Source organism: Rhamphochromis longiceps, linkage group LG7, assembly GCF_057381845.1.
Source record: "Rhamphochromis longiceps isolate RC_006_pf linkage group LG7, R_longiceps_female_GT1.1, whole genome shotgun sequence".
NCBI lineage: Eukaryota > Metazoa > Chordata > Actinopteri > Cichliformes > Cichlidae > Rhamphochromis > Rhamphochromis longiceps.
Genome location: NC_140563.1, coordinates 15,149,219 through 15,175,022, shown reverse-complemented (window position 1 = coordinate 15,175,022; position 25,804 = coordinate 15,149,219). Strand labels below are relative to the sequence as shown.

At 40.5% G+C, this 25,804-nt stretch overlaps 1 protein-coding gene and 1 long non-coding RNA gene across 2 annotated transcripts; both read left to right on the top strand.

Annotated features, from left to right (window-relative positions):
* The first annotated feature begins 1,606 nt into the window (after positions 1-1,606).
* LOC146665023 (uncharacterized) lies at positions 1,607-15,895 on the top strand. The gene is made up of 26 exons (XM_085412435.1): positions 1,607-2,071; positions 2,743-2,794; positions 2,903-2,920; positions 3,009-3,071; positions 5,828-5,929; positions 6,638-6,709; positions 6,803-6,907; positions 7,016-7,087; positions 7,323-7,415; positions 7,864-7,950; positions 8,054-8,143; positions 10,002-10,124; positions 10,213-10,290; positions 11,666-11,740; positions 11,988-12,080; positions 12,171-12,251; positions 12,540-12,611; positions 12,693-12,785; positions 12,868-12,942; positions 13,024-13,113; positions 13,210-13,290; positions 13,893-13,973; positions 14,120-14,188; positions 14,301-14,426; positions 14,518-14,665; positions 14,751-15,895. The coding sequence occupies exons 1-26, from the start codon at positions 1,607-1,609 to the stop codon at positions 15,211-15,213; spliced, it is 2,967 nt and encodes a 988-aa protein (XP_085268561.1). The 3' UTR covers positions 15,214-15,895.
* Positions 15,896-19,704: 3,809 nt separating this feature from the next.
* LOC146665022 (uncharacterized) lies at positions 19,705-21,037 on the top strand. The gene is made up of 3 exons (XR_014912545.1): positions 19,705-20,065; positions 20,149-20,229; positions 20,718-21,037. It is a non-coding gene; the product is annotated as an uncharacterized LOC146665022 (long non-coding RNA).
* The last annotated feature ends 4,767 nt before the right edge of the window (positions 21,038-25,804 follow it).

Genomic DNA, 25,804 nt, shown 5'->3' with positions numbered 1-25,804 from the left:
TTTGTCATGTATCTTAAGTTTTTCATCACTGTGCTGCAGAAAATTGAACAACATGAATTTGCTGCTGTCAGACTGCATCAGAAGGACACTGATGAGCAGCGAAATGTGAGCTCATTATAAATAAATAGACTAAATAAGCAAGATGCCAGACGCAGAAACTGATTTAATATTAAAGTCTAATATCAAACACAGTGTCTCAATTCAAGGTCCAAATACAATATATATATATATATATATATATATAGAAAATCTAAATTTAAAAAAATTAACAGTCTATGTGAGAGGTTTGCTTCATAAATCTTTGTAACAAAAAAAGGTTGAATAATTCTACTTACTTCTCTTTCCTCTCCTGCTCCAGTCCAACTTAGAGTATAATTTGAAGAGGTGCAGTACTTCCTCTACTGGTTTTAAAGGTGACCAGCATCCTTTGTGCAAATAAATCCAGTGTTTCAAGTGTTTATAAATCCTTTGGCTGAGCTTTCACTTTAACAGTTGCCTGGAGACGTGGTCACTTGAGGGTTACAAGCACCATGGCAGAGGAGTGAACCTGAGACACAGCAGTGCATATCTGAACCACAAAGCAGTTTCCAGCAGAACAAAGGAGGTGCTTTTTATTCATAAGAATGGAGAACCTGCAAGGCTTTCACTGGTTGTGCTCTGCATTAGTGTTTAGATGGGCTTACTTCACATTTAGCTTTGTTGCACCCAGAGAAACCCCACTGTCCAATTCATCAACCCGGGAGGCTTTTGAAAGGGAAATTAATTAGCTGGGTCAGACTGACCTGTGTCAAAGGAGACAAGGACTTACTCAGGAGTTCAGAAAGGGAAAAGAAGAATTAAAAAATGTCATAATTATATTCTTAAAAGCTCAGTTTTAATAATTTAATCTAAAAGTGCTGTCAAAGTGATTGATTGATTGCATGTTAGTTAGTCCAGTGTAAGAAATCATAGTTGCAAAGTTGAAAGGAAAAAACACTGTTCATGGAAAGCTTTTGTGAATGAGCTGGCTTTCATGCTTGGTACCTGTGAATAGCTGGTATGCCCTGTTTAAAGATACTGGCCACACATCTAGGGGTGGATGTGTTGGTCTTGCTCTGAAATTAGCAACAGAAGCTACAATGACCTCTTCCCCCCACCCCCGAAAAAGCAGCAAATCAAAAATCAATCAAAAAAAATGTAACATTGACTATTTACGAAACTTTCAATTTCGAAATTCATATTGCAATGAATAGAAAAAAACAAAACCCTTTCATAAAAAGGATATTCTGACACCCACACATGTACATCCGCACACTCGCAGACATTTGCTGAAAGCTCTCTGAAAGTTCTTTTGTAGATCCCAACAATGTGTCCCTTGTTCGAAGCTTATTTATTCCACTTCCATGTAATTTTGAGTAGGACAAGCTAGTGAAAATGCTGAGGAAAACAGGCACCAGAATGATGGGAAGCCCTATGCTGTCTGGAGGATGTGTCATTCTGGAAATATGTCCATTAGCTGCATTTAAATCATGCAAGCCTACAGATTTCAGCAGTCTTGCAGATGTTTGTTATTATGCAATGCATCACGTGTCTCTCTCTCTCGCTGTAGTTCCAGGCAGATTTTGACATGTTTATTCCTCTCCAACTGCTCTACTGTGGTTTCTCTCTGACGTGTCATCTGCTGGCAGGTGTTCAGAAATGTGCTGTATGTGCTTCTGAATTACACAGCCCGGATCACTGTGCAGCGAGGACCAAGGAACGGGGCACAAACATGAAAGAGGGAAGTGTTGTTTCTCCCATGTGGAAAGTGTTGCTGGTGGGGATGTGCGTGCTGCTGCTCCTGAGCACGGCAGGTTTAGTGTTTCTGCTGTTTCGGCAGAAAGAGTTGGCAGATGAGCTGTTTAGGCTGGAGTCCCAGATGCAGGAGCTGACAGAGAGCTGCAGGTTGCGGACGGGAATCCTGCCCATCGACCCCGGAGAGGCCCGAGAGTTCAGGAAGCTCCACCGCCGCAGGAGAAACCAGGAAGAAGATCCAATGCAAAGCGAAGATCAGAAGGATATGCTGATGCTCATGACATACTCTATGGTTCCTGTAAGACATCAGCATGCTTGGATGTTTCTGTAGGACTGTGAATACTAATGCTAAAAGTTGTTTACTCTATTATGACAAAAACTGAATTTTTTTATTTTTCCAGAGTTTGGTGTCTTTAATACGATCATGTGAGGCATCTCCTTGCAATCTAAGAAATCCAGGAGTCTGTTGTAACCATTAACAAATTTCTAGTCTTGAGTGCTTCCTGGAAAAGTACTTTGTGCTGTGAAGAGTGACTGCTCCTCCCTCGGCTCCACTTTCTTCCACTACAAAACTGGCATTTCTTCAAAGCCGTGCTACTGTATATTTTGTGAGGGAGCCGGGGGCAGTATCATTGTTTTTATTAACAATTAATCTTCACTTTCAGTTTGTTTCATCTAAAGCCTAAAGATTAAAAGAACAGCAGACATTTAAGAAGTGAGAAAATTTTAGGGAATTTTAGTTGTTGTTGTTGTTGTTATACTCTAACTGCTTCAGCTCTGTTAACGAGAATGATTCTTTTGCTGGATTTTGGGAATAAACACTGAACATGGCAAAAGATTAAAATATAGACCTTTAGAAAACACCCTGTCCTTTCTGTGTTAACAGGGCCTAACTCAAATGGCCCTATATGTGGTTAACTTACACCTAAATCAAAACTTTCCTCATGCCTGTCTTTTTCTTTATTTCAGGTCAAAGCCTTCACAGACATGTGCAGGAGCTCCAAAGGAATTTGTTTAACAGGTGCACATCATAAAAACATGCATCTCCACTGTTTTCATTTGCGTATTTACTGCCCATAGTTGTTGTTGTTGTTTTTTTTAAATATGTGAATTGTTTTTTTCTTTCCAGGCCCACCTGGACCCCCAGGTAAAAACTGAAATTTAAATTTACTGAGTAAATTTACTCAAATTATGCTAAATTCCTACTGCATTACAAAGTGTTTTTGTTCTGTCAGGTAAACCTGGTTCACCTGGACCCCCAGGTCCACCGGGGCCAGAGGGGAGACGAGGTAGAAAAGGTGAGAACTTTTATATTTCTAAGAAATCTGAGAACCCATCTCCTCTCCCATTCAGCGAAAAGCTGTATGAAAACAACCAAATTTGCAGAACAGAAGCTTCTCGTGCATTTCAAACAGTCTTTCATTGTTCCTGCTGTGATTGCACAACACGAGCATCCCACTCACTGTCTGCAAGAAACTTGTATTTAGCTGCCACATAGCTGTTTACTGCAGTGGGATAAGTGTTTGCTGCACTGATTAGCACTGATTAGCCCAAATTATAGTATTTTTGTTGTTTTGAAACTGAAAATTGCAGTGTGGGCAATGTTTTTTTGTTTTTTTTAAACTTTCACTCATTCACTGTATCTTTTTACCAACTCTGCATGGCTTAAACTCTGAGATTAATCTGAGATTCTGAAGAAATTTAGGTTTTTGAACTAACATGAAGCTCTTGATGAATACTCAGGGAGCCTGACATTACCTTAAAAGACTGTTAACTGTTATTGGTTCCTTTTCCTTCCTTCAACTCTTCAGTCTTTTTGTGATGTGTTAAATTTATGCTAAGTAGGGCTAATCCTTACTTCTCTTTTCTAAACTGAGTAGCTTTTGTCATTTTTCAGGCCTGCTTCCAGAACAAAATAACTGGGTGTGCATCAAATGTTAATGAGGGTAATCTCTGCCCATACAGCTCACTAGGGCTACCTGAAAACCCCAGTGTTCTAATTTCCATCAAAAAACACACCTTTAATATGTCTTGTGTCCTGTTTCCCTTCACTCACTCCCAAACCAGTCATGGCAGAGGCTGCCACTCCCCGGTAGTAGTTTTTCTTTCCCACTGTCCCCAAGTGCTTGCTCATATCACCTGATTTTTGTGGCTTTTTCTCTGTTATTGTAGCATCTTTACCTTACAATATAAAGCACCTTTATTGTGGTCGTTGGCTGTTGTGGTTTAATACGATAAAAATAAAATGTAACTGAACTGAATACATTTGAGGCATCACAAGTGTTGTGATATTTTGATACCACGGTTAGCATTTACAGGATATTGTTTTATACAGGAAAACTGTTACTCAATAAGGCCCATCTACTAGTTGTTTTTCTCTTTCTCTGTGACCCAAGAATTAATGTGTAAGACTCACAAGCTGGTACCCCAAGGTCGAAAACACCACAGAGACGAGACCACTTCCTTACTCCCATCCTCCCTTCCTTATCTCTTAGAAAAAGGCTCGTTAAAGGCCAGGTGGTTTGTTTCAGAATTCACTAATGAAAGAACTCTGTATTCTATGTCTAGGAGTGTATTTTGCTGGGATGATCATAAATTGTAGCTGAACTGATAAACTACACACAGGATACTTCTTTGCTCACAAGGCAGGAAGACGTTTCCTTATTTAGTCTGTACCGGTTTGAACTGGGAAAGCTGACACACGAACCTTTTTTTCCTCTATATAAGCTGTTATGTACTAAATAAACCTTTGAGTCGATTGGGAAGGCAACCTAAAGCAGTCTCTGTTTTCTTGTTCTCCCAAGCTGCTCCCGAGCTCGTACTAACACGCTGAATGGCATACCTGAGCGTTACTTTAAATAATTAGGAATCTTAGAAGGAAAGGACAGAACTCTGCTTATCGCTCGTGCCTTGGAGGGAAAACCGGGATGGACATTTTTTTCCTTCAACAAGTCATTACTAAGGTTAAAACAGTCTTATATGAACAGTTAATAGGGTAGCCCACATCACAGCATTCCTTTTTCTTTTATTGTTTTTGTTACTTCTGTGCCAGACTTCTGTACTTACCATACACCTTATAACAGGATGCAGCTGTTCTAAAACTCTGCAGCAAGAGTACTTACAGGGAGTAGAGAGAGGTGATATTTCTGTCATAATAAGGCCCTTTCATTTGTTTCCTGTTAAATCTAGAACCGAATTGCAGTCCTGCTTAATCACACTCTGACACATGTTATAGATCTCATGGTACCATATTCTGTAGATAGCACCAGAGGGCAGACTTACTTCTGATCCTCACATTTTCAGCATTTCAGTGGGAGGCAGAGCCTTCAGATATCATGCTGCTCTCATTTGAAACCAGCTCCCAGTTTGGGTTTGTGAGGCAGACACCATCTCTACTTTTAAGATTAGTTTTAAAACGGTCATTTTTGATAAAGCCTGTAGTTAGGGCTGAATCAGGTGACCCTGAACCATCACTTAGTTATGCTGCTGCGTCAGAGGAACCTCCCATGACGCATCGAGCACCTTTCCTCTACTCTTCTCTCTTTTACTCCACAGACTTCAAAGGGCCATGAACATTGCATGCCATTACCTCCCTGTGCTTTCAGCAGAGGTCTCTGGCTCTGGAGCTGAACATTTCTGACTCAGCCAACCTTCTTTGTTTTAATTGTCTCCTTGACCTATTTTCTCCTCTCTCCCTTTAACCCAACCAGTCAAGGCTGATGTGTGCTCTTCATAAGTGTGGCCCAGGCTGATCTTTCTTCATGTTAAAGTCACTCACCTCATATTTATGCATCCAGTGATATTTATGAAAGTGGCAATAACTGATAACAGCTTCTTTGGCTGGTAACATTCAAAATGAATATAGAATCAGAGCCCCCACCCACCCACCACGTGAAGTCTTAGCCTTACAGTGTAAAAATACTCTGAGATGACTTATGTTTTGACTTTTCACTATATAAATATAATTGGGTTAATATTAAAGAGTCTATATTAGCAGTATTGTTAATTTGGTCTGTTCTGCACATCATATTTTTAATAATCTGTGTACATAAAGGTCTTCCTGGTCCACCTGGTCCACCCTGCTCCACCTGTTGTTCCAGTGACATGAAAAACAAGATTACTGAAGGAAGTAGTCGTCAAATTTACGCATGGAGAGGTAGGAATAATGCCACAATGAGCCAGTGGACCAAGGACCGCAAACATGATATGAGAAGCTGTGTGATTATTAAAAAAACAGTGTTGGCTGACCTGAAGAGTGTTCAGTTGCTTTTGTTCACTCTATATTCGATTTCAGTAGTAGTTAAAAATCACTTGTTTATCCACTATGATATTAAGCAGTGTAACATTCACAGTTCTAGTTGTTTTACCACAAAGTAAAATCTTTTCACGTCTCTCCTCACAAATCAGACTGGTCAAAGGCATGATTAATGCCGAGATTTTAAAAGCACAGAAGCCATTCTCCTACAGAAACAAGATTTAAGACTGTTATTTAGATTTTAATTTAAACTCTTTGATTGTCTGGATTTGTCTCTATTTTATTTAGTCTCTTAGTTTCAGTCATGTTGATCTTAAAGATAAGTTCCCAACACACTGGTCATAGAGGTGTCCATTAGCCTGATCGACAACTGTTCATCCATTCATCCATCTTCTGATTGTTTAGAGTTAGAGTCAGAGTCAGGGTGATCACTGATGATGACTTAGACCTCACAGGGTTAAAATTAATAGCTAATAAAACAACACAGAAAACAACAAGTTGCAAAGTATATATGTATGTCTGTATGGGTGGATGTTATGGATGGTGTGTGCTTCGTAACTGCTCTGAGATAAGGGTAGCAATTTATGTCTCTTTTTTTCTTCTTCACAGAATCACCGACACCACGTCCAGCTGATAACACAACTAATGTTTTGAATGTTAGTGGCACAAATATAAAATTAGGTTAGTTACCACTCTGAGCGATAAGAAGTCTTGTTTGGCAGACGAATATTTGACTAAGAAAAAGCATCAAACTCAACATCTTTTATTTCCTAGATTTTGGTTCTTTTTATCCAAACCACAGTCAAGACGCCTTCAACAATACCAAAGAAGAAAATGTCACAGAGGTCCCAGCAGGTGAGAGGTCCCAATCATCAGCAGGTGAGAAGTGCTGAACTTCAACAACAGTCAGCGCAGCCACGATCATTTGTTTTTTGTGTCACAACTGAAAATGCTGCAGAATTGTAAATGTCCTCTTTTTCCCTCCAGGCCTGCTGAGTGTAGCCTTAGACAACAACAGCGACTCCTTCAGAAATGTTACTGTTACTACAGTGGAAAGTGGTAAGAAAATGTCTGCTGTGCTTGCTATCAGTATTGCCACATCACTTCAGAACACAAATAAAAATGGTTGAATAATTGCATTTCCCACTCAGTTAAACCTTAAATGCGATCTTTTGTGCTTATTTCCATTTTGGCTCAAAAGGATTTGAAACTTTGGCCACATATACAGTATAATAGTGTATCTGGATTCATTTAAAACATTTATGGTTATGCTGATCATGTTTCTTTTCTGCAGACTGGATATCACCTCACCCAGATTACCAAAGTGACAACCTGACTGAAATCGACCCAGAAAATGTTACAGAAGCACCAATGAATTTATTAGCAGGTTAATATTGGTACTCATTCATTGTACACACAAATCTTATTTCACACTATACTCATTGTACTGGATTTCCTCTTTGATTCCACGGTGTTACCAACACCAGGTGAGCCGCATGATGCTGGAAAAGCTCTCTCTGATGAAACTTTAGACACATATTTGAAAGCTGGTAAGAAACCATTTGAGTGTCAGAGTGTCTCTGCTAAGATATTTAAGAGACGGCTGAATGTTTTAGAACTGACGTTAACAAATTCATTTATATTTCTGCAAACGATACATTTACGATCACCTAATAACTGGAGACACAAAAACTGGTGAATTATGTGATTTTAAATTACACACGATATGACATAAAGATCGCTTGCTGTTTGTAATAAACCAGCAAGTTTCTTCTACAATTATGATAAATTGTGTGTCCAATCATCCAGTGACATCTTCTACGTTCCTTCTGCAGAATCACCAACAGCACATCCATCTGAAAACCTCATAGATGCTTTGAATGTCTCTGACTCTGAGAAACTGGACAATAAGACAGAATCAGGTAAATGATCAAAAAAACTAAATTTGAATATATGAAAAATGTATTTAAACCACACAGTTTAAACCCCCCCCCCCAAAAAAAAAACAAAAAAACCCCATTCTAGACCGTTCACCGTTTTATGAAGATTACAGCTACAGCACAGCAATTCTTAGAAACCCTGAAGTCATCACAGAGGCAGCAGGAAAATTAACAGGTATTAAACTCTAAAACATCCTCTTTCTGTCACTTTAGAAGTGCTTTCACTGTATAGACCCCAGTGATGCAGATCTAAACAGTGCTGCATTTAAGGGCAGCAGAACTGTCAGTGAACAACAGTAAAAACTGGTGTGTTTTAAAAATGCTCCTGTTGTGAGTGTACGGGCTCATACTTGGTTTGATTAGTTTTACTGGCTGCAGATACTTTATTCGTTCACAATCATTCACAAGCTGACGTTACAACTGACTAACAGACTGTGCACTAATATCTTTTAAATGTCTTTGAATACTTACCTTAGTTATATAGTATTATATTATCACTTCATATTTTTAATCCATACTTATTTTACTTCATTTGCTTTCAGATTGTTTTTTAACACTTGTTTTTAATCCTAATGTGATCATACTGTATTCTATGTTATTGAGCTCTATTTATTTAAGCAACTTAATCATGTCTGCAGTGTTTAACTTGATTTTAACTTCTATGAAAAAAGATTTTTCCAATTTTGGGATTAAAATAAACTGCAAATTAAATTTTTCCTAAGAATGAAAAACTGTTTAAAATACTTGCAGCAGAGTATGAAGTTGAGCTCCAAATTGAAGCAATTAACTATTCGAATATATAATTTTTCTAATGTGTGGACCAACTTCTCTTTCTTACTGAAGAATCACCAACAGATGGTCCAGCTGCAAACACCTAGTGATGGGTCGTTCGCGAACGAAATGGCTCTTAGAGCCGACTCTTTGACGTGAACGACGCGAGCCGGCTCCTTATCGCGAGCCGTCACGTGGTTTTTTTTTTTTTTTTCTTTCTCTCAGCCTCTCTCTCGCACTTTTTTTCCGCTTCACTCTGCACGCGAGCCTTGTGCTTTACGCTGGGCAGAGGGGGGAGGGGCGGTAGTTACACTCAGTAGCACAGGAACAGAGCCAGAGAGAGAGAAAGAGAGGCAGGGACAACAACATTAGAAAGGTATAGTAATCATCCACAACTATTTTCGGTTGCAGATGATAAAGGATTGAGAAAGTTTATTCATGCAGGTCCATATGACAGAGAATATGCATGTTCTTTTAGTTTTCATATTATAATTTATATTTAATTGTGTTGTGGTTTGCAGTGTTTTGTGTTCTTTTCACTTTAAATTTGTGAAAGGAAAAAGCTGAAAATGTAAATAGTTAAAACTTGAAATGTGAATAGTTGATTTTTGTATTAGATGATTTATTTATTACATTTTATGTGGAGTGAATAAATAAAAGTATATTTACGGTGGCCCCTAGAGACAAAGCACATACAAACTTCAAATCACGTACGAACTCTGAAGCATGTACAAACTCCAAAACACGTAAAAACACGTACAAACTCCAAAACACGTAAAAACACGTACAAACTCCGAAGCACGTAAAAACTCAGAAGCATATAAAAACTCAGAAGCACATAAAAACTCAAAACACGTACAAAAGAACAACAGAAGTGCTCCAGGATGCTGGGCGCAGTGTTGAGCCTTTGTTATCTTGTGGCTACACAAGCCAGCAAGTACCAATGACCGGATTTGGTGTGTGGTAATAACAGGTAAATGAACTTTTTTTAAAATTATTTGAATATATATATGAGTGCCTGTGTATAAATACACAAACAATACACACATGCTTTCAATTGTGTAATTTAAGTGATCTAGTAGCTCTGCTTTGGAAGTTCAGTTCATGCTAGAAATGTGTTTTGGAGTTTGTACGTGTTTTGTCTCTAGGGGCCACCGCATATATTTATATATAAACATATATAAATAAAACCACTTGTTTTTACGTTAGTAATTCCTTTTGTGCATAATTTTATATTATTGTTAATAATAAATTAATTAAAGCAACAAAACAACCTGAAGGGCCGGTTCGGAGCCGAAAGAGCCGGCTCTTTTTAGTGAGCGGAACCGAAAGAGCCGGATCTCTAAAAAGAGCCGGAAATCCCATCACTACAAACACCAGAGGAGGTATGAACATTTGTAACCCTTCTGACACAAAAATCCAACACAAAAAATTCACCAGGACTGATTAATGACAACATTTTAATTCCTCTAGACACAAAACCATTTATGAACAACTTTAATGATGCCAACACTGAAAATGTTACAAATGGACCAGTACAATTATTACCAGGTAATAAACCTTGTGCTTTGTAGTGATGGGTCGTTCGCGAACGAAATGGCTCTTAGAGCCGACTCTTTGACGTGAACGACGCGAGCCGGCTCCTTATCGCGAGCCGTCACGTGGTTTTTTTTTTTTTTTTCTTTCTCTCAGCCTCTCTCTCGCACTTTTTTTCCGCTTCACTCTGCACGCGAGCCTTGTGCTTTACGCTGGGCAGAGGGGGGAGGGGCGGTAGTTACACTCAGTAGCACAGGAACAGAGCCAGAGAGAGAGAAAGAGAGGCAGGGACAACAACATTAGAAAGGTATAGTAATCATCCACAACTATTTTCGGTTGCAGATGATAAAGGATTGAGAAAGTTTATTCATGCAGGTCCATATGACAGAGAATATGCATGTTCTTTTAGTTTTCATATTATAATTTATATTTAATTGTGTTGTGGTTTGCAGTGTTTTGTGTTCTTTTCACTTTAAATTTGTGAAAGGAAAAAGCTGAAAATGTAAATAGTTAAAACTTGAAATGTGAATAGTTGATTTTTGTATTAGATGATTTATTTATTACATTTTATGTGGAGTGAATAAATAAAAGTATATTTACGGTGGCCCCTAGAGACAAAGCACATACAAACTTCAAATCACGTACGAACTCTGAAGCATGTACAAACTCCAAAACACGTAAAAACACGTACAAACTCCAAAACACGTAAAAACACGTACAAACTCCGAAGCACGTAAAAACTCAGAAGCATATAAAAACTCAGAAGCACATAAAAACTCAAAACACGTACAAAAGAACAACAGAAGTGCTCCAGGATGCTGGGCGCAGTGTTGAGCCTTTGTTATCTTGTGGCTACACAAGCCAGCAAGTACCAATGACCGGATTTGGTGTGTGGTAATAACAGGTAAATGAACTTTTTTTAAAATTATTTGAATATATATATGAGTGCCTGTGTATAAATACACAAACAATACACACATGCTTTCAATTGTGTAATTTAAGTGATCTAGTAGCTCTGCTTTGGAAGTTCAGTTCATGCTAGAAATGTGTTTTGGAGTTTGTACGTGTTTTGTCTCTAGGGGCCACCGCATATATTTATATATAAACATATATAAATAAAACCACTTGTTTTTACGTTAGTAATTCCTTTTGTGCATAATTTTATATTATTGTTAATAATAAATTAATTAAAGCAACAAAACAACCTGAAGGGCCGGTTCGGAGCCGAAAGAGCCGGCTCTTTTTAGTGAGCGGAACCGAAAGAGCCGGATCTCTAAAAAGAGCCGGAAATCCCATCACTAGTGCTTTGAGTTATTAACTGCATGTCCTCCTCTTGTTGTGCTTGGTATGCAAAGAAGACGTGTTGAACTTTGTTGTCTTCTTTTCACAGCTCCACCTGATGCAGATTTAAACAGTGACTCCTCTAATGGCAGCGAGACCTTCATTAAAGCAACTCTGAAAACTGGTAAATTCAAGCTGTTTAAAGTTCAGTGCTGTTTTATGTTTCTGTAGTAAATGTTTTGGGGTGGTAAGAGCTTTATCTCTTAAACATCATTAATTATGAAAATATATAGTTTAGGCTTTTTATTTTTTTTATCTCATGAACAGTGAGATTTAACCAGGAGTGAGAAACCAATTTTTATATATTACTTGTATACAAATCTAATGTGTGCAGCAGAAATTGTAGTTACATCTTGTGTTTCTTCCTGAAGAATCACCAACAGCGTATCCTCTTCAGAAAGCCACCACAGATGCTTTGAATGTCTCTGAATCTGAGAAACATCTGAGCATGAAAGTGAAAACTGGTAAATCAACCAAGACTGCAAAGGCAAACATAAGTTTGAATATATTAAAAAACAAAATTCAACCTAATACTTATTTTTTTAAAATCATAGAACCAGTAACATTTGATGACGATGAAAGCCAGGGGACCTTGAATGACACAGAAACTAAAGGACCAGTAATGCTGTTAACAGGTATGAAATCATTGCTTTGGATTATGAAATATCCTATTTGACTTTGGTTATTATTTATATAAAATTCTTGAACTTTATCATTTCACTCTAATCTTGAATAAATATCCAAAATGATGCCTGAGCTGCTGACAAAATCAGGAGCTATGCTGACTCAAGGTTCAATATTTAACTAAACCTTAAATATCTTAACTTTTTACATTTAGTGACAAGAAGCTCAAGCTTATAAGGACTGGTTGATTCTAGTTGGTGTGCCAGCTCTTCTAGTAAAAGTTTTCTTTCTTTTTGTAGAATCACCAACAGAACATTCACCAGAAAAATCCAGAGGTGCTTTGAATGTTTCAGATGCAACAACAGAACTTGGTAAACCTCAGATGAGACAAACCTTAGTCTGACTACATGAAGAGAAAATGCTAAAGCCATTTTTTTCTTTAAATTTTCCAGAGTCCTTAAATTTTGATCAAAATGACAGCCAGGGCTCCTGGAATGATACAGACACTGCAAATGTCACAGAGGGGCCAGTAAGAGTATTAATAGGTAGGAAATCATATGCTTTGAATGGTTAAGTTACTTCTTTCATAATAAAAGTTCTGAATGTGGCTCCAATTTCACTCTGCAGCCCCACGTGATGCCAACATAAAGAGTGATACATTTAATGGCAGGAGAACCATCATTAAAACAAGCACAATAACAGGTAAAAAACTGCCATACTGTATCTGATTCTGGTTATACTGTTTATACGTGTACTAACTCACTTGTATCTTTGTATCTGCAGTAACACCAACTCCACATCCAGCTGAAAACACCAGAGATGCTTTTACTGTTCCTGGTTCTAAAAAGGATGCAGATAAAACAATAGAACCTGGTAAAACATTAAGACACTAGAGATAAACTGAAGTCTAAATATATGAAAAAAAGAGAAAAAAAAACAAGAGAGTAAGCACTCTACTTTGTTTTCTAGAGCTAAAAGAGGCTGATAAAGATGTTGCCTTCAATGTTGCTATACGAAATGCTACAGAGGCATTAGTGACACGATTTATAGGTAAGACTAACACACTCGTTACTCTCATAGCGTTATTTATTTATATGGAATATTTCATCCTATTTATATTGGAGTCTTGATTTTTGCTGGAACATTTGGATGGTATGGTTAAAATTTTACATAAACACCATGTGACAGCATGGATTTTTGGGCCCCTAAGTACAAGTTAAACATCATTAAAGACCGTGGCCTACCCGCGTATTGATCCTGATCATGTCCATGTGCTTATGACCACAGTGTACACGTCTTCTGAATGGCTGCTTCTAGCAAACTGGTTAATTGACATGACTCCTCAAATGGGCTCCACATTCACCAGAACTCAATCCAATGGAGCACCTCTGGGATATGTTGGGTGGGAGGTTCACATTATGGATATGCAGCTGACAAATTTGCAGCAACTGTGTGTTGCTATCATATCAATATGGACCAAAATCTCTGAGTGTTGTTTACAATACCTTGTTGAATCTATGCCAAAAAAATCAAAGGTGTGAAGGAAAAAGAGGGCCCAACCTGGTGCCAGTATGTGCCTAATATGGTGTTTTTGAAACTATAATATCATTAGAATCTCTATACACTCTTTCATTTTTTTTTTCAATTTAAAGGTTCACTTTCTGAAGAACTGGATAAAAACAGAGACACTTTCAATAACAGTGGAAACGTCAATGATAAACCCATGACAACTGGTGAGGAATTGCCACGTGTCCCATTTTGACCTCAATACTGACACTTCACTTCACACCTCACACAAAAATACAAAGTAATGATCACTTGCTATGACTCAAACATCATTAATATTTACATTAAAAATGATCTTTCATTTTTTTTTCAGATTCTTCAAATAAGCTCTGGTCTGATAATAAGATCAGTGTGACCACCGGTGACAAATCAACAGAAAGTGGTTAGAGACTTGCTAAATTAAGCTTCAAATCATGCCATTATCTAATTACCTTCTACTGTATAGTTTACTGAAATACAAAAGTGTGTGTGTGTGTGTGCTTTTTTTTGTTTAGAGTGTATTATTAAAAACATAAAATGCTCAGAGAAGCCCACTGAAATGGAAAGCACCTATGGAGCCTGGATGTCAGACGCGTCGCAGCTGGATGAAGATCAGTACTGGTTGGCCGATCATTTTTCAGGTGACTTACACAACATCCATGAATTCTCACTTCATAACAGACTTTTGAGAGTTATTTGATTGGATTTAACGCAAGAACTTTTTGTCACCAGGTCGACATTTGTGGGAATATCAGGACCTTTCAACATTGCAAAACACTAAAAACACTATAGACACCAAGAGGTTCTACCAGGGGTGTGGCCATGTTGTTTATAAAGGATCATTTTACTACCACAACGGCGGAAAAAACAGACTTATAAAGTAAGTGCTGCACCATCTGCACCTGTCTTGAGGTGTTTGATGCCTGCAACATTTATTTAATGGTCAATCTTTTAAATTTTTACAGATTTGGTCTGAAAACGAAGAGAACGCAGATTCTGACCATGCCAGACACCAGATATCACAACCTGACTTATCTTTTTCGAAACTCAAAGACATACTTCAAGTTTGCTGTGGATGAAAGTGGACTGTGGGTCATCTTTGCCTCAAACGCAGATGACAGCACACTGGTCGCAAAGCTCGACGATGACACATTCTCTATAGAGTCTGTCATAAACACCACCTACCCGACAGCTAAAGCAGGAAATGCTTTCATTGTGTGTGGGGTGCTGTATTTCACAGATGACAAAGACAGAAGGGTGACATATGCCTATGATTTAAAGAAAGAGAGTCCTGTGGATGCAGGTTTTGACATAAGATCAGGTAATGGAATCTTAGCTATGCTGTCGTACTATCCCAACAAAAAGATTTTGTACGTGTGGGACAACAAAAGTGTGAATACCTGCAGAGTTAAATTCAAAAAGACCTAAAAATAAATAATCAAACTCTATGACATCATGCAGTTGGCTTCACAAGGCATTGTATGATTTAGTTTTGTCACAATATACAGGTAAATAATTGCGCAATTTTTTTACAATTTTTTTATTTTTTTTGTGTCCCGTTTGGATCTTTAGCCATCAGAATTGTTGTCTTAAGGCCAAGAAAGATGCCAAGCGGATTTATTTTACCAAGTGGATCATCATGGCCTTGCCATATTGGTCCATTTGATTGACCTTTATTATAATTATGAATTTATTTTATTTTCAGTTGCTACAAAGCGCAATTTTTCTTGATGTGTGCTTTTCAGTTTAATTTGTTTGTGAAAAACAACAAAAAACCAAGGATGAATAGTATTCATAGCAACGTATATTTTTGTATTTTTCTGTAGACAGACTTCTGTACTGAAAGTCTTATAATCCGGTCAAATAAAAGGTGTGTGATACCTCTTTAATAATAATCAGGTTCTGCTGTGTCAACGTGATATTTAGCATTTTTCACTTCTCTCGAGAGCCTGCCTTAATGAGTATGTGCATGTGATAAAGCTATCTGAATACATGATGGTGGTGTACAGGTGGTGGTGGACGGCAGAAGCTCACAAGCCAAGTTTTGTCCAGGAGCCTTAAGAGATGACACACTGGAACAGCTTTTACAGCTAACTGTGCAGCTGGGTTGAGACATTTGAAATCAGACTTTAAATGTAAATTTATATGAGTCGTTTTTGTTTGCATGTCTTACTTTGTACAACTGACTGGGAAAAAAGTTGTAACCTTACACATACACTCATTGGCTACTTTTATAGGTACAATTTGCTAGTACCGGGCTGGACCTCCTTTTGCTTTTAGAACTGCCTTAATTACCATACAAATGTTGCAGTATAAACTGAGAACCATTCAATCAGGTAATGTTTTTTCAGATCTTCTGTTGTCCAATTTTGGTGAGCATTTGTGAATTCAATGTAGCTTTGGTTTCCTGTTCTTAGCTGACAGGAGATGCAGTCTTGAGTGTTATGTTTTGCTGCTGAAGCTTCAAGGTATGCTCTTCTGCATACACTTGGATGTAACAAGTGGTGATTTGAGTTACTGTTACCTTCCAATCAGCTCAGAGAAGTTTGGCCATTATTCTCTGACCTCACATTCATTCACTTATATTTAACAAGACATCTTGTGACAGCCGTCTGTTTGAATGATAGTAGCATACAGTATTTCTGATGAAACATGTCCCTAAAATTAGTAGTTTTTCCGTTATCCATATAACATCCATGACAAAGTGTCATGGCCCCTTCTTAAAACAAAAAAACAGCTTCTTGTTTGTAGCATACAGTATATTTCTGATGAAACATGTCCCTAAAATTTGTATTTTTTCTGTCATCCATAGATAACGGGCATAACTTCTGATTTAAAGTTCTGTCTGTCTTTTATCAAGCTGCTTTAACAGGGTGAAGAATTAGCTGTGCAGAAACAGCATGACATATGAAACGGTCAAGATAATCATACACTTTTTTTTTTCACTTCACAGACTCGATCTCATCAAGTGTCCCAAAAAACCTTGTCAGCAAAACAGTGACACAAAGACAACTTTATATAGGACTGCACAGTATTTTTTAACCCTCGGGCCCTTCCACTACATATAGACAGACAAATGGCCCTAACTTTGAGTGGCTCTGGGTTACAGAGGCGGACACATATCACAAGAATCCATAAGTGATGTACTGAACTATAAAATCGCAAACACTATTGGATAGCGCAACAGGAAATACACAAATTAACAAGAACACTGCACAGTATCAAGAACAAAGACAAAATAGTGCATATTTGCCAATAACACGGGTGATGTCAAACCTAGCCCATATTTCTGAGAGTATTTCTTCATTTCTTTCTTTGTTTAAAGTTACATGCATTTGGCTGCGGTCGTGAGGTCTCAGAATCTGCTATGTGAGCAAAAAAGAGTGACAAGACCACAGAATCGATGGCTAATAACATCACGGAGAAGCTCGCAGCTATTAACGGGAGATTGAGAGACCAGTGTCGGAGTGTTAAAAACAGCTTGAAATTCTCAAGTACCATCATAATGCGGCTACCCCTTCGGCGCCAGCTGTGGGCTCAAGGCCGGAGCTCAAGGCCAGAACAAAAACTCCCTGATAACGACTTGGTTGAGTCTGTTCCTTCCCATTCCCTACAAGGCCACCTGGGTTGGCTGGAAGACTGTTTACTTAGCCTGGCAGGGCTGTTGGGGGAAAACTCTGTAAAAAACCCAGGAGAAATAAAGACACAATGAGACAAAGTTACTTTCTTTATCAAACGTGTACACGGGTGAGCTGCTAAGAACAACTCACAACGTGTACAGAGGCTGGGCACTTTTTATAGGAAAGACAGTGAGAACAGGATAAGAAAAATACAAAACAGATAAAATAAACAACTCCATATGTGGCGCTAGTCTCGTCAGCAGAGAGCTGTGAGAAAGCTGTGAGAGATAAAACAATCTAAAACAATATGTCCCAAAACAGTATGTCTTTGCTGAGAAAGTCTAAAAAGATAATTCTAAACTAATCTAACCATAGACAAAAGGGCATGCTTGCACATTTAAAAGAAGGTAAAGAAACATAGAATCATTTTTCCTGTAACATTCCCTCCTGTTTTAACTTATTTTAAATGTATACAACAATTGTCTGTGAAGGTTATTTATTATCTTAAGCAATTTTTTAATTTTCAAAATGTCAGCATAGCAGAAATGGAAATCATTTGGTCTAAAGAATAAAACAAAATAAAATAATAAAAAGAACAAAGAAAATCATAGTAAATGAAAATCATAGTAAATGAAAATCATAGTAAATGAAATAACAAGTGGAATAAACAAGAAAAAATAATAAAACTAAACTACAAAAAATAAAAGGATGAAAACCTTATGTTTAAAATGATGAAAACCTTATATTGTACCTGCATAAACTACTAATGTGTTAATCAGTGCATGATCACTTGACAAGTCATTTTTAATCACCACGTCATTCATTAGCAGTTATTACAAGTTCTCCTCTAACAGAATTGCAACGGGATGCTGTTCTTCTTGAGGCACGGCAACATAAGCAGTCATTGTAGTTGTTATCATCTTTGAAATCATTACTCTTAGACATGGCGGTGTAGCTGCTCCAGATGTGTGGTCAGTGACATATTTCTGCAGAATGGTCAAATTCTGCAAAGCTTCATAAATGTCTCCGCTTACAAACTCCTCCTTGTGATGCTGTTAGCAGGTCTAGAGTCAGTCTGTTCTGCAGCACCATCGTTCTGATGGCCTTCTGTTCTCCTGCTAAAGCCGGTCCCAGGGTCTTTGTCAAAGTTGATGCGTCGTAGCAGAGCATATCGGTTGATCTCCACATGATCCCGCACCTCGGCAGCTCCAATGCCGGGGATCAAGCTCTGTAAGAATTTCACTCCTCCTCAGATGCGAAACTCTGGTTCCTTTACTGCTTGGTGCCGTCCGTGCACATCCTGTCTGGTACTGAGTCTTTGTTTGTAGTGGCATCCGGTAGATAGGTGAGTAGGCAGCTCCCCCACTGCCCGCGATCCATTGTTCATCACACATACTGGCAGTTGCGCTGCGTTCAGCTTGTTCAGTAGAATTACATCAGGCAGTGGGTCTGAGACTTGGGGCCAGGTCAGTAGGTAGGTCTGTCCGGAACAGTTCACATTTGTGGGTGATGATGACCTCCAGGTTGCTTTTGCTGGGATGCTGTAGTTGGCCTTGGACCAAAGAGTACCGTAGCCTGGATGTGTTGCCAGGCCCAACAGACACCAACTGCGATCTTCAGGTATGCTGTACGGCCACAGGCCAGACGTCTGCGAGGATAGGGGCATATGGGTACATGCATAGCAGTCAGTTTTATTATTCCAGTGAGCTGTAGTGTTCATAAACTGCCACCAAAAGTTAGTGGCGTAGCCATGGGGAAACTTGGTGTACTGTCCTTTGTCATACAGTGTCTGCCTTTTCTTCATATTGCGTGACTTGTTGTCCCTCACGGAAGCAAAGATGAGGAGCCCGGCCATGGTCAGGGCCACTGCAGTTATTAAGAGCCACCACCTCATGACGACGGGACACACCCTCCTGTCGCGAGTAGACCCCCCGGCCAGGAAAGCTGACCCCTCCACCGGGCGAGATCACAACAAGTGGGCAAGCCTGCTGTCAGCTGTGTTTAGATGGCTTCACTTACTCGCCTGCAGTGACTCTGATGGATCCAGGATGGTCGTTCCGCAATTTTGCAAGCGGTCGGTGTAGTGAGGAGGACTTGGTATGGCCCCTCCCACCTGGGTGTGCTCCAGTTTTTCCTTTGGAGCACCTTGATCAGAACCCAGTCACCGGGCTTTAGTCTGCAAGACACTGGAGAAACATCATCAGGTTGTTGATTATGTACAATGATCTCTTTGTTTTCCAATAGCTTAGACATCCATTCTGCTAATGTGTTTTCTCTGATTGCTTTGTCTATTGTGTAGCCCAGATGAAAAATATCATACTTATTCTCTTTATATTAACTGTCCACATCAACAAGCGTCGTATTTCCTATGACCATTGAATGCACCTCTCAGTTCACCCCACGTGAGGGCACCTAGCTCAGCAACCAATCAGAGCCTACCCAGGCCGCATTGACCCTGTCAGCCAGGAAGTGAGGTGGAGGTGCATGGTGTCCCGGGTTTTTCTTATCTCAGCAAGAGGAGTGGAGGCATCTGCTACTCAAACCGAGAAATCCACGGACAAAAGAGAGGAAAACTCAGGATTGAGAGGAAGGAAAACCAGCCTACTTACCTGCTGGAAGTCCGGAGTCGAGTGGCTGGATGAAGGAGAGAGGCAACGTCGGTAAGACGAGTGTTATTCTGATGGAAAAAACTTGTAGAGACTTACCGTCGCGATCATGCTAATGCTAGCTCGGTGTCTCACAGGCTAACCACTCACCTTTCATCCGGAGAGCTGCTGCAATTCCAACGCCAGTGTGTGTTGGGCTTTTGTGAAACAGAGCAACGGTGAGCAACATGTTCTTAGCTGCTCTAAAGCTAAATTTTGTCAGTTCACTGTGAGTTTAAAGTAATCTAGAGGGTAATTTTTAGTGCATTTCTCTCTCACGAATAGGCCTATAGCGTGGAGAAATTAAGCACACTGCTTTAATGCCTCTGAACTGAACTCATATGTATATTTTGTTGCTTATTTGCACATAGTTCTGAATTTGTTATGGTGTATTGTATTTTGAGTGTCAATGGTTACTTACCATAAGTATTGTTTAATTAATGTTTACATGAATAGAGAAATATTTGAGCAACTTAGATGTTTAGTTCTCATATTTGATATGCTTGAAAATTGAATGTTGTACAACAGAACTGTGAGATTTGATAAGATTTAAGATGTTGATGCAATGAATATGAGGTGATGCAATATTTTGATTTTGTATTTTAACCTTAAACAATGCATCTGAAACAGACTGATTAGAATGTACATTTTATGACCTGGATTATAGGTCAGGTTTTTTGGAGAGGACGGAAAAGTCCAAGGACCAGGACGATATTCTGGTTGTGATAGATGGCGAGCCAACCACTTTGAGGACGATCTACCCCAAAGAAGATACACACCACACACTCATACATTCCAGTTACATTCACAAGGACCTTTGAAGTTGGCTATCGCCAGCTTAACTCTAAATTCTTAAAGGGCCCCAACGAGTACTTTTATTTTGTTGAGTGTGCACACTATTTATTTTATTTTATACTTTATCTGTACAAATTGGACAAATACCTGTTATACTTTGTAACAATACAAGAGTGGCTACTCAAAAGTTAACATTGTGTCCAGGTCATTATTGCTGCTCAATACTTTGGCTCCATACGAATTTGGTGTCTTCTGATTCTGGCCAGGGTCTTATTACGAGCCCAAGTAATTATTGCGCTGTAATTCACCTTTATACCTTAAAGTTGGTTACAGAAGTGGCGAGCCAGCCAGGAGCCAATTGATTTGAGCATCAATATTGAGGCAATGACCAGCATGGATTTCATACAAAAGTCTGGTGTCAAAATACCTAATGCGGTTGTTGTCGCTGGGATAACACAGGTATCTGAGAAAGATGAACAGGTCATTGACTTTCTGAAGCAGTATGGTAAAATCACAAGAGTCCTTTTTGTTGATGATTCACTGTCCAACTTCTACCAAAACCTGATCGTAGAATACTCTAGCAGTTCAGCCTTAGAAGGTTTAGAACCTCGTTTACCATACACATACACAGCACAAGCTGATCCCAGCGTTGTCTATGAAATTAAAACACTCAGTAGCATGTACACTACCACGGTTGGGAGTAATGTTACAAAAACCTACTTGGCGGAACTCAAGGAACTAGCCAAGCTGAGTGGCAAAGACTACGGTGAGGTGCTGAAGGAGATGATGTGTCAGATTGGGGAGGATGTTGAAGCCATGCGACCTACCACTGAAGAACCTTCTCCCACGTATGTCGAGACCACTGTTGTATCTCCGCCCGCTTCTAAAGAGCGACAGTGTCACACCTCACATTCAGATGTTACACCAAGTGATACTGGTGCCACTGATGATGTTCCCCTCACTAATGGAAGGAGAGCAGCGTCCCTCTCAGTAAGTGACTTGAACCCACCTGACATTCAGAAGGTTGTGGTAGAGCATATCGTACGAAGGCAAGATGTTGTCCCACACATCCAGTCCCAGGTGAGACTCCGTTCCTTCTCCGGTAAGGTTCCCAGACCTAACAATGAAACTGATTATGACACATGGCGCACACAAATTGAACTGCTCCAAAATGATCCCAGCATGTCCCCCCTGCAAATATCCAGAAAGATCCATGAGAGCCTGCTCCCACCAGCAGCTGATATAGTTAAGAGTTTGCGGCCTGAGTCACCACCTGTGACTTATTTGCAGCTTCTAGATTCAGCCTTTGGCACTGTAGAAGATGGTGAGGAACTTTTCGCTCAATTCCTGAACACCCTTCAAGATCCAGGTGAGAAGTCATCCACTTACCTTCACCGGCTACAGCTAGCATTAAACAGAGCCACGAAGAGGGGGGGAGTCGCATGTGAAGAAGTGGACAAACATCTACTTAAACAGTTCTGCAGGGGATGTTGGGACAACGACCTACTCAGCGCCCTGCAACTTGAGCAAAAGAAGAGCAGCCCACCCCAATTCTCAGACCTGTTGTTAATGATTCGCTCTGAGGAAGATCGACAGCAAGCAAAAACTAACCGTATGAGAAAACACATTGGCACCACAAAGCAGAGAACTCAGTTACAGTTCCAGGGTGCACATGTTTGTGAACCAGAGGAGAAACATGGGAGTAGCATTGCTGCTATTGAGGATCTGCGAAAGCAGGTGGCGAGTCTGCAAAGTCAACTAACTACATTCATGTCACAGAAAAAAACAAAGTTTGCAAACAGCAAGGACCCTGCAGGGAAGCCGCAGAGTAAGATGTCAAAGCCACATGGTGTAGATGGACGTATGCAAAGACAGACTTCAAAGAGGCAAAGGGGCAGACCCAAGCCCTGGTATTGTTTCAACTGCGGTGAAGATGGACATATCGCTCCATGCTGTGTTGACCCCGCTAACCCCAACCTAGTAGCAGAAAAAAAGAAGCAGTTGGAGGAGAAACAACGCCAGTGGGAAGCGCGAGATTGTACAGATTCACCTTTAAACATCTAACAGTTCCTGTTGTGGGACAAACAGGAGCTGAGGAGAGTCAACAACGTCCCTCAGACGTAAACAATGGTGACAAAATCACAGCTGAGGTTAACAAAGTAAGTACCCCAGCAAAGACTGTCAAAGCACAAACATGTTCTGGCTTAAACCATTCAGAGCAGAACCAATCTTTCCAACTCCCTAAACAGTTGATTGGTACCAGAAGTACAGCTCAAGTGACTGTGAGAGGTGAAGAAGTCAACTGTCTTCTTGACTCAGGCTCCCAAGTTACCACTGTTCCTGAGTCATTTTACCAGCAGCACCTTTCAGAGCAAAAGATCAAGCCACTACATGACCTCTTAGAAGTGGAAGGTGCTAATGGCCAGCTAGTGCCTTACTTTGGCTATATAGAAATGACCATAACTTTTCCAAAGGACTTTATAGGTGTTCCAGTAGATGTAAACACACTTGCTTTAATCGTCCCTGACACTTCACAATCCCTCATGCTCATAGGCACAAACACCCTAGATGTACTGTTCGACATCTACTCAGAGACTGACTTAGCCAATCGTCAACCCCTCCCACATGGCTACAAAGTAGTCTTCAAAATCATTGAGTTGAGACGGAAGCAGACAAGTGACACCCATCAGGGGGTAGTGAAGCTACTTGGCAAGATGCCTCAAGTCATTCCAGCTGGTTCAACTGTAGTGGTGGAGGGAGTCGCCCTTGGCGAGGGCCTTCAGGATGAAAAATCAGTTGTAATTGAGTACCCATCATCGTCCCCCTTGCCCGGTGGCCTGCTACTTAAAGCCGGTCTGGTGGACTTTCCCCAGCGGCGGCCCCACAAGTTGCCAGTTGTTATAAGCAACGAGTCTGACCACGACATTGTCATCCCTGCCAAGTGTACTATTGCAGAGGTTAGTGCTTATCAGACCATCCTATTAAAGGAACACAACAAGACCAAACAGTCAGAACTATCCCAGAGAACTCCAGACACTCCGTCTTTCCAAGAGCCCACCATAACCTTCAATTTTGGTGACTCCCCAGTTCCATTGGAATGGAAACAGCGCATCACTCAGCAGCTCAGCGGCATGCCTGAGGTGTTTGCACAGCACGACCTGGATTTTGGCCGGACGGACCAGGTGCGACATCATATAAAACTTTCGGATGGCACGCCTTTCAAACTACGTGCCCGGCCAATCCACCCACGGGACATTGAGGCTGTCCGGAAGCACATTCAGGAACTCCTTGATGCAGGAGTTATTAGAGAGTCAGAGTCCCCATTTGCGTCACCCATAGTGGTAGTCCGGAAAAAGAACGGCCAAGTCCGGAAAAAGAACGGCCAAGTCCGGTTGTGCATCGATTATAGGCGTCTAAACCTTCAGACTATAAAAGATGCGTACAGCCTTCCGAAGCTAGAGGACACATTCTCAGCCCTCAATGGTTCACAGTGGTTCTCTGTTCTTGATCTAAAATCAGGGTACTACCAGATCGAGGTCGAAGAAGCAGACAAACCGAAGACGGCCTTTGTGTGCCCTCTCGGCTTCTGGGAGTTCAACAGAATGCCTCAGGGTGTAACGAACGCCCCCAGCACGTTCCAGCGGTTAATGGAGCGGTGCATGGGGGATATGCATTTGAAGGATGCATTGGTCTTTCTTGATGACGTGATAGTATTCTCCCGAACCCTTGAGGAACACGAAGAAAGACTCATGAAAGTGCTCACTCGTCTAAAAGAGTTTGGGTTAAAGCTGTCACCAGAGAAATGTGTCTTCTTCCAGACTTCAGTCCGTTATCTGGGACATGTGGTCTCCAGAAATGGAGTTCGGACTGACCCTGAGAAGATTTCGGCCCTTAAAACATGGCCTGTCCCACAGACCCTGCGAGAGTTAAAGTCGTTCCTTGGTTTTGCTGGGTATTATAGAAGGTTCGTTAAGGGGTATTCCAGCATTGTGAAACCTCTCCACAACTTAACTTCGGGGTACCCACCTAGCCACAAGAAATCAAAAGTAAACGCAAGACAAAGTGCACATCAGTACCATGACCCAAAAGACCCTTTCGGAGGTCGCTGGACGCCAGCTTGCCAGGAAGCCTTCGAGTCAGTCATCCAAAGTCTCACCACTGCCCCTGTACTTGCCTTCGCTGACCCCCAGAAACCCTATATACTGCACACCGACGCCAGTACCACCGGGCTTGGTGCTGTATTGTATCAGGAGCAAGAGGGATAACTTAGAGTCATAGGCTATGCAAGTAGAGGGCTGTCACGGAGCGAAAATCGCTATCCAGCGCACAAGTTGGAGTTTCTGGCGCTCAAGTGGTCAGTTACAGAAAAGTTCAGCGACTATCTCTACGGCAACCACTTCACTGTTGTAACGGATAGTAATCCGCTGACTTACATTCTGACTTCAGCAAAACTTGACGCAACTAGCTATAGGTGGCTAGCAGCACTGTCCACATTCTCTTTCAAACTCCTCTATCGTCCAGGGAAGCAGAATGGAGATGCGGATGGATTATCACGCAGACCACACGGAGGGCTAGCGGACGACCTGAAATCACAAAAAGAGATTGAACGCATACAACAGTTCACTCAAGATCACCTTTGTGATCCAGACAACATCAATGCTGTAAATCAGTCTGTGGTGAAAGCAATCTGTGAGAGGCAGTTCACCTACAGCGTCAGTCCTGACAATGAAAGAGAGGCAGATGCAGATTGTGTTGCCTTGGTGGAGGTGCTTGCTGTGTCTCCTAGTGCTGTACCTGATAGCTATGGGCAAGAGGAACAGTTTGGAGGTCTGCCAACCATTCCCCATCTAACTGAGGCAGAGCTGGCAGACGAGCAAAGAGCCGATCAGTGTATAAAGCATGTTATTTCTCAGATCGAATATGGGGACACACCACCTCCAACCGTGCGCACACAGTTCC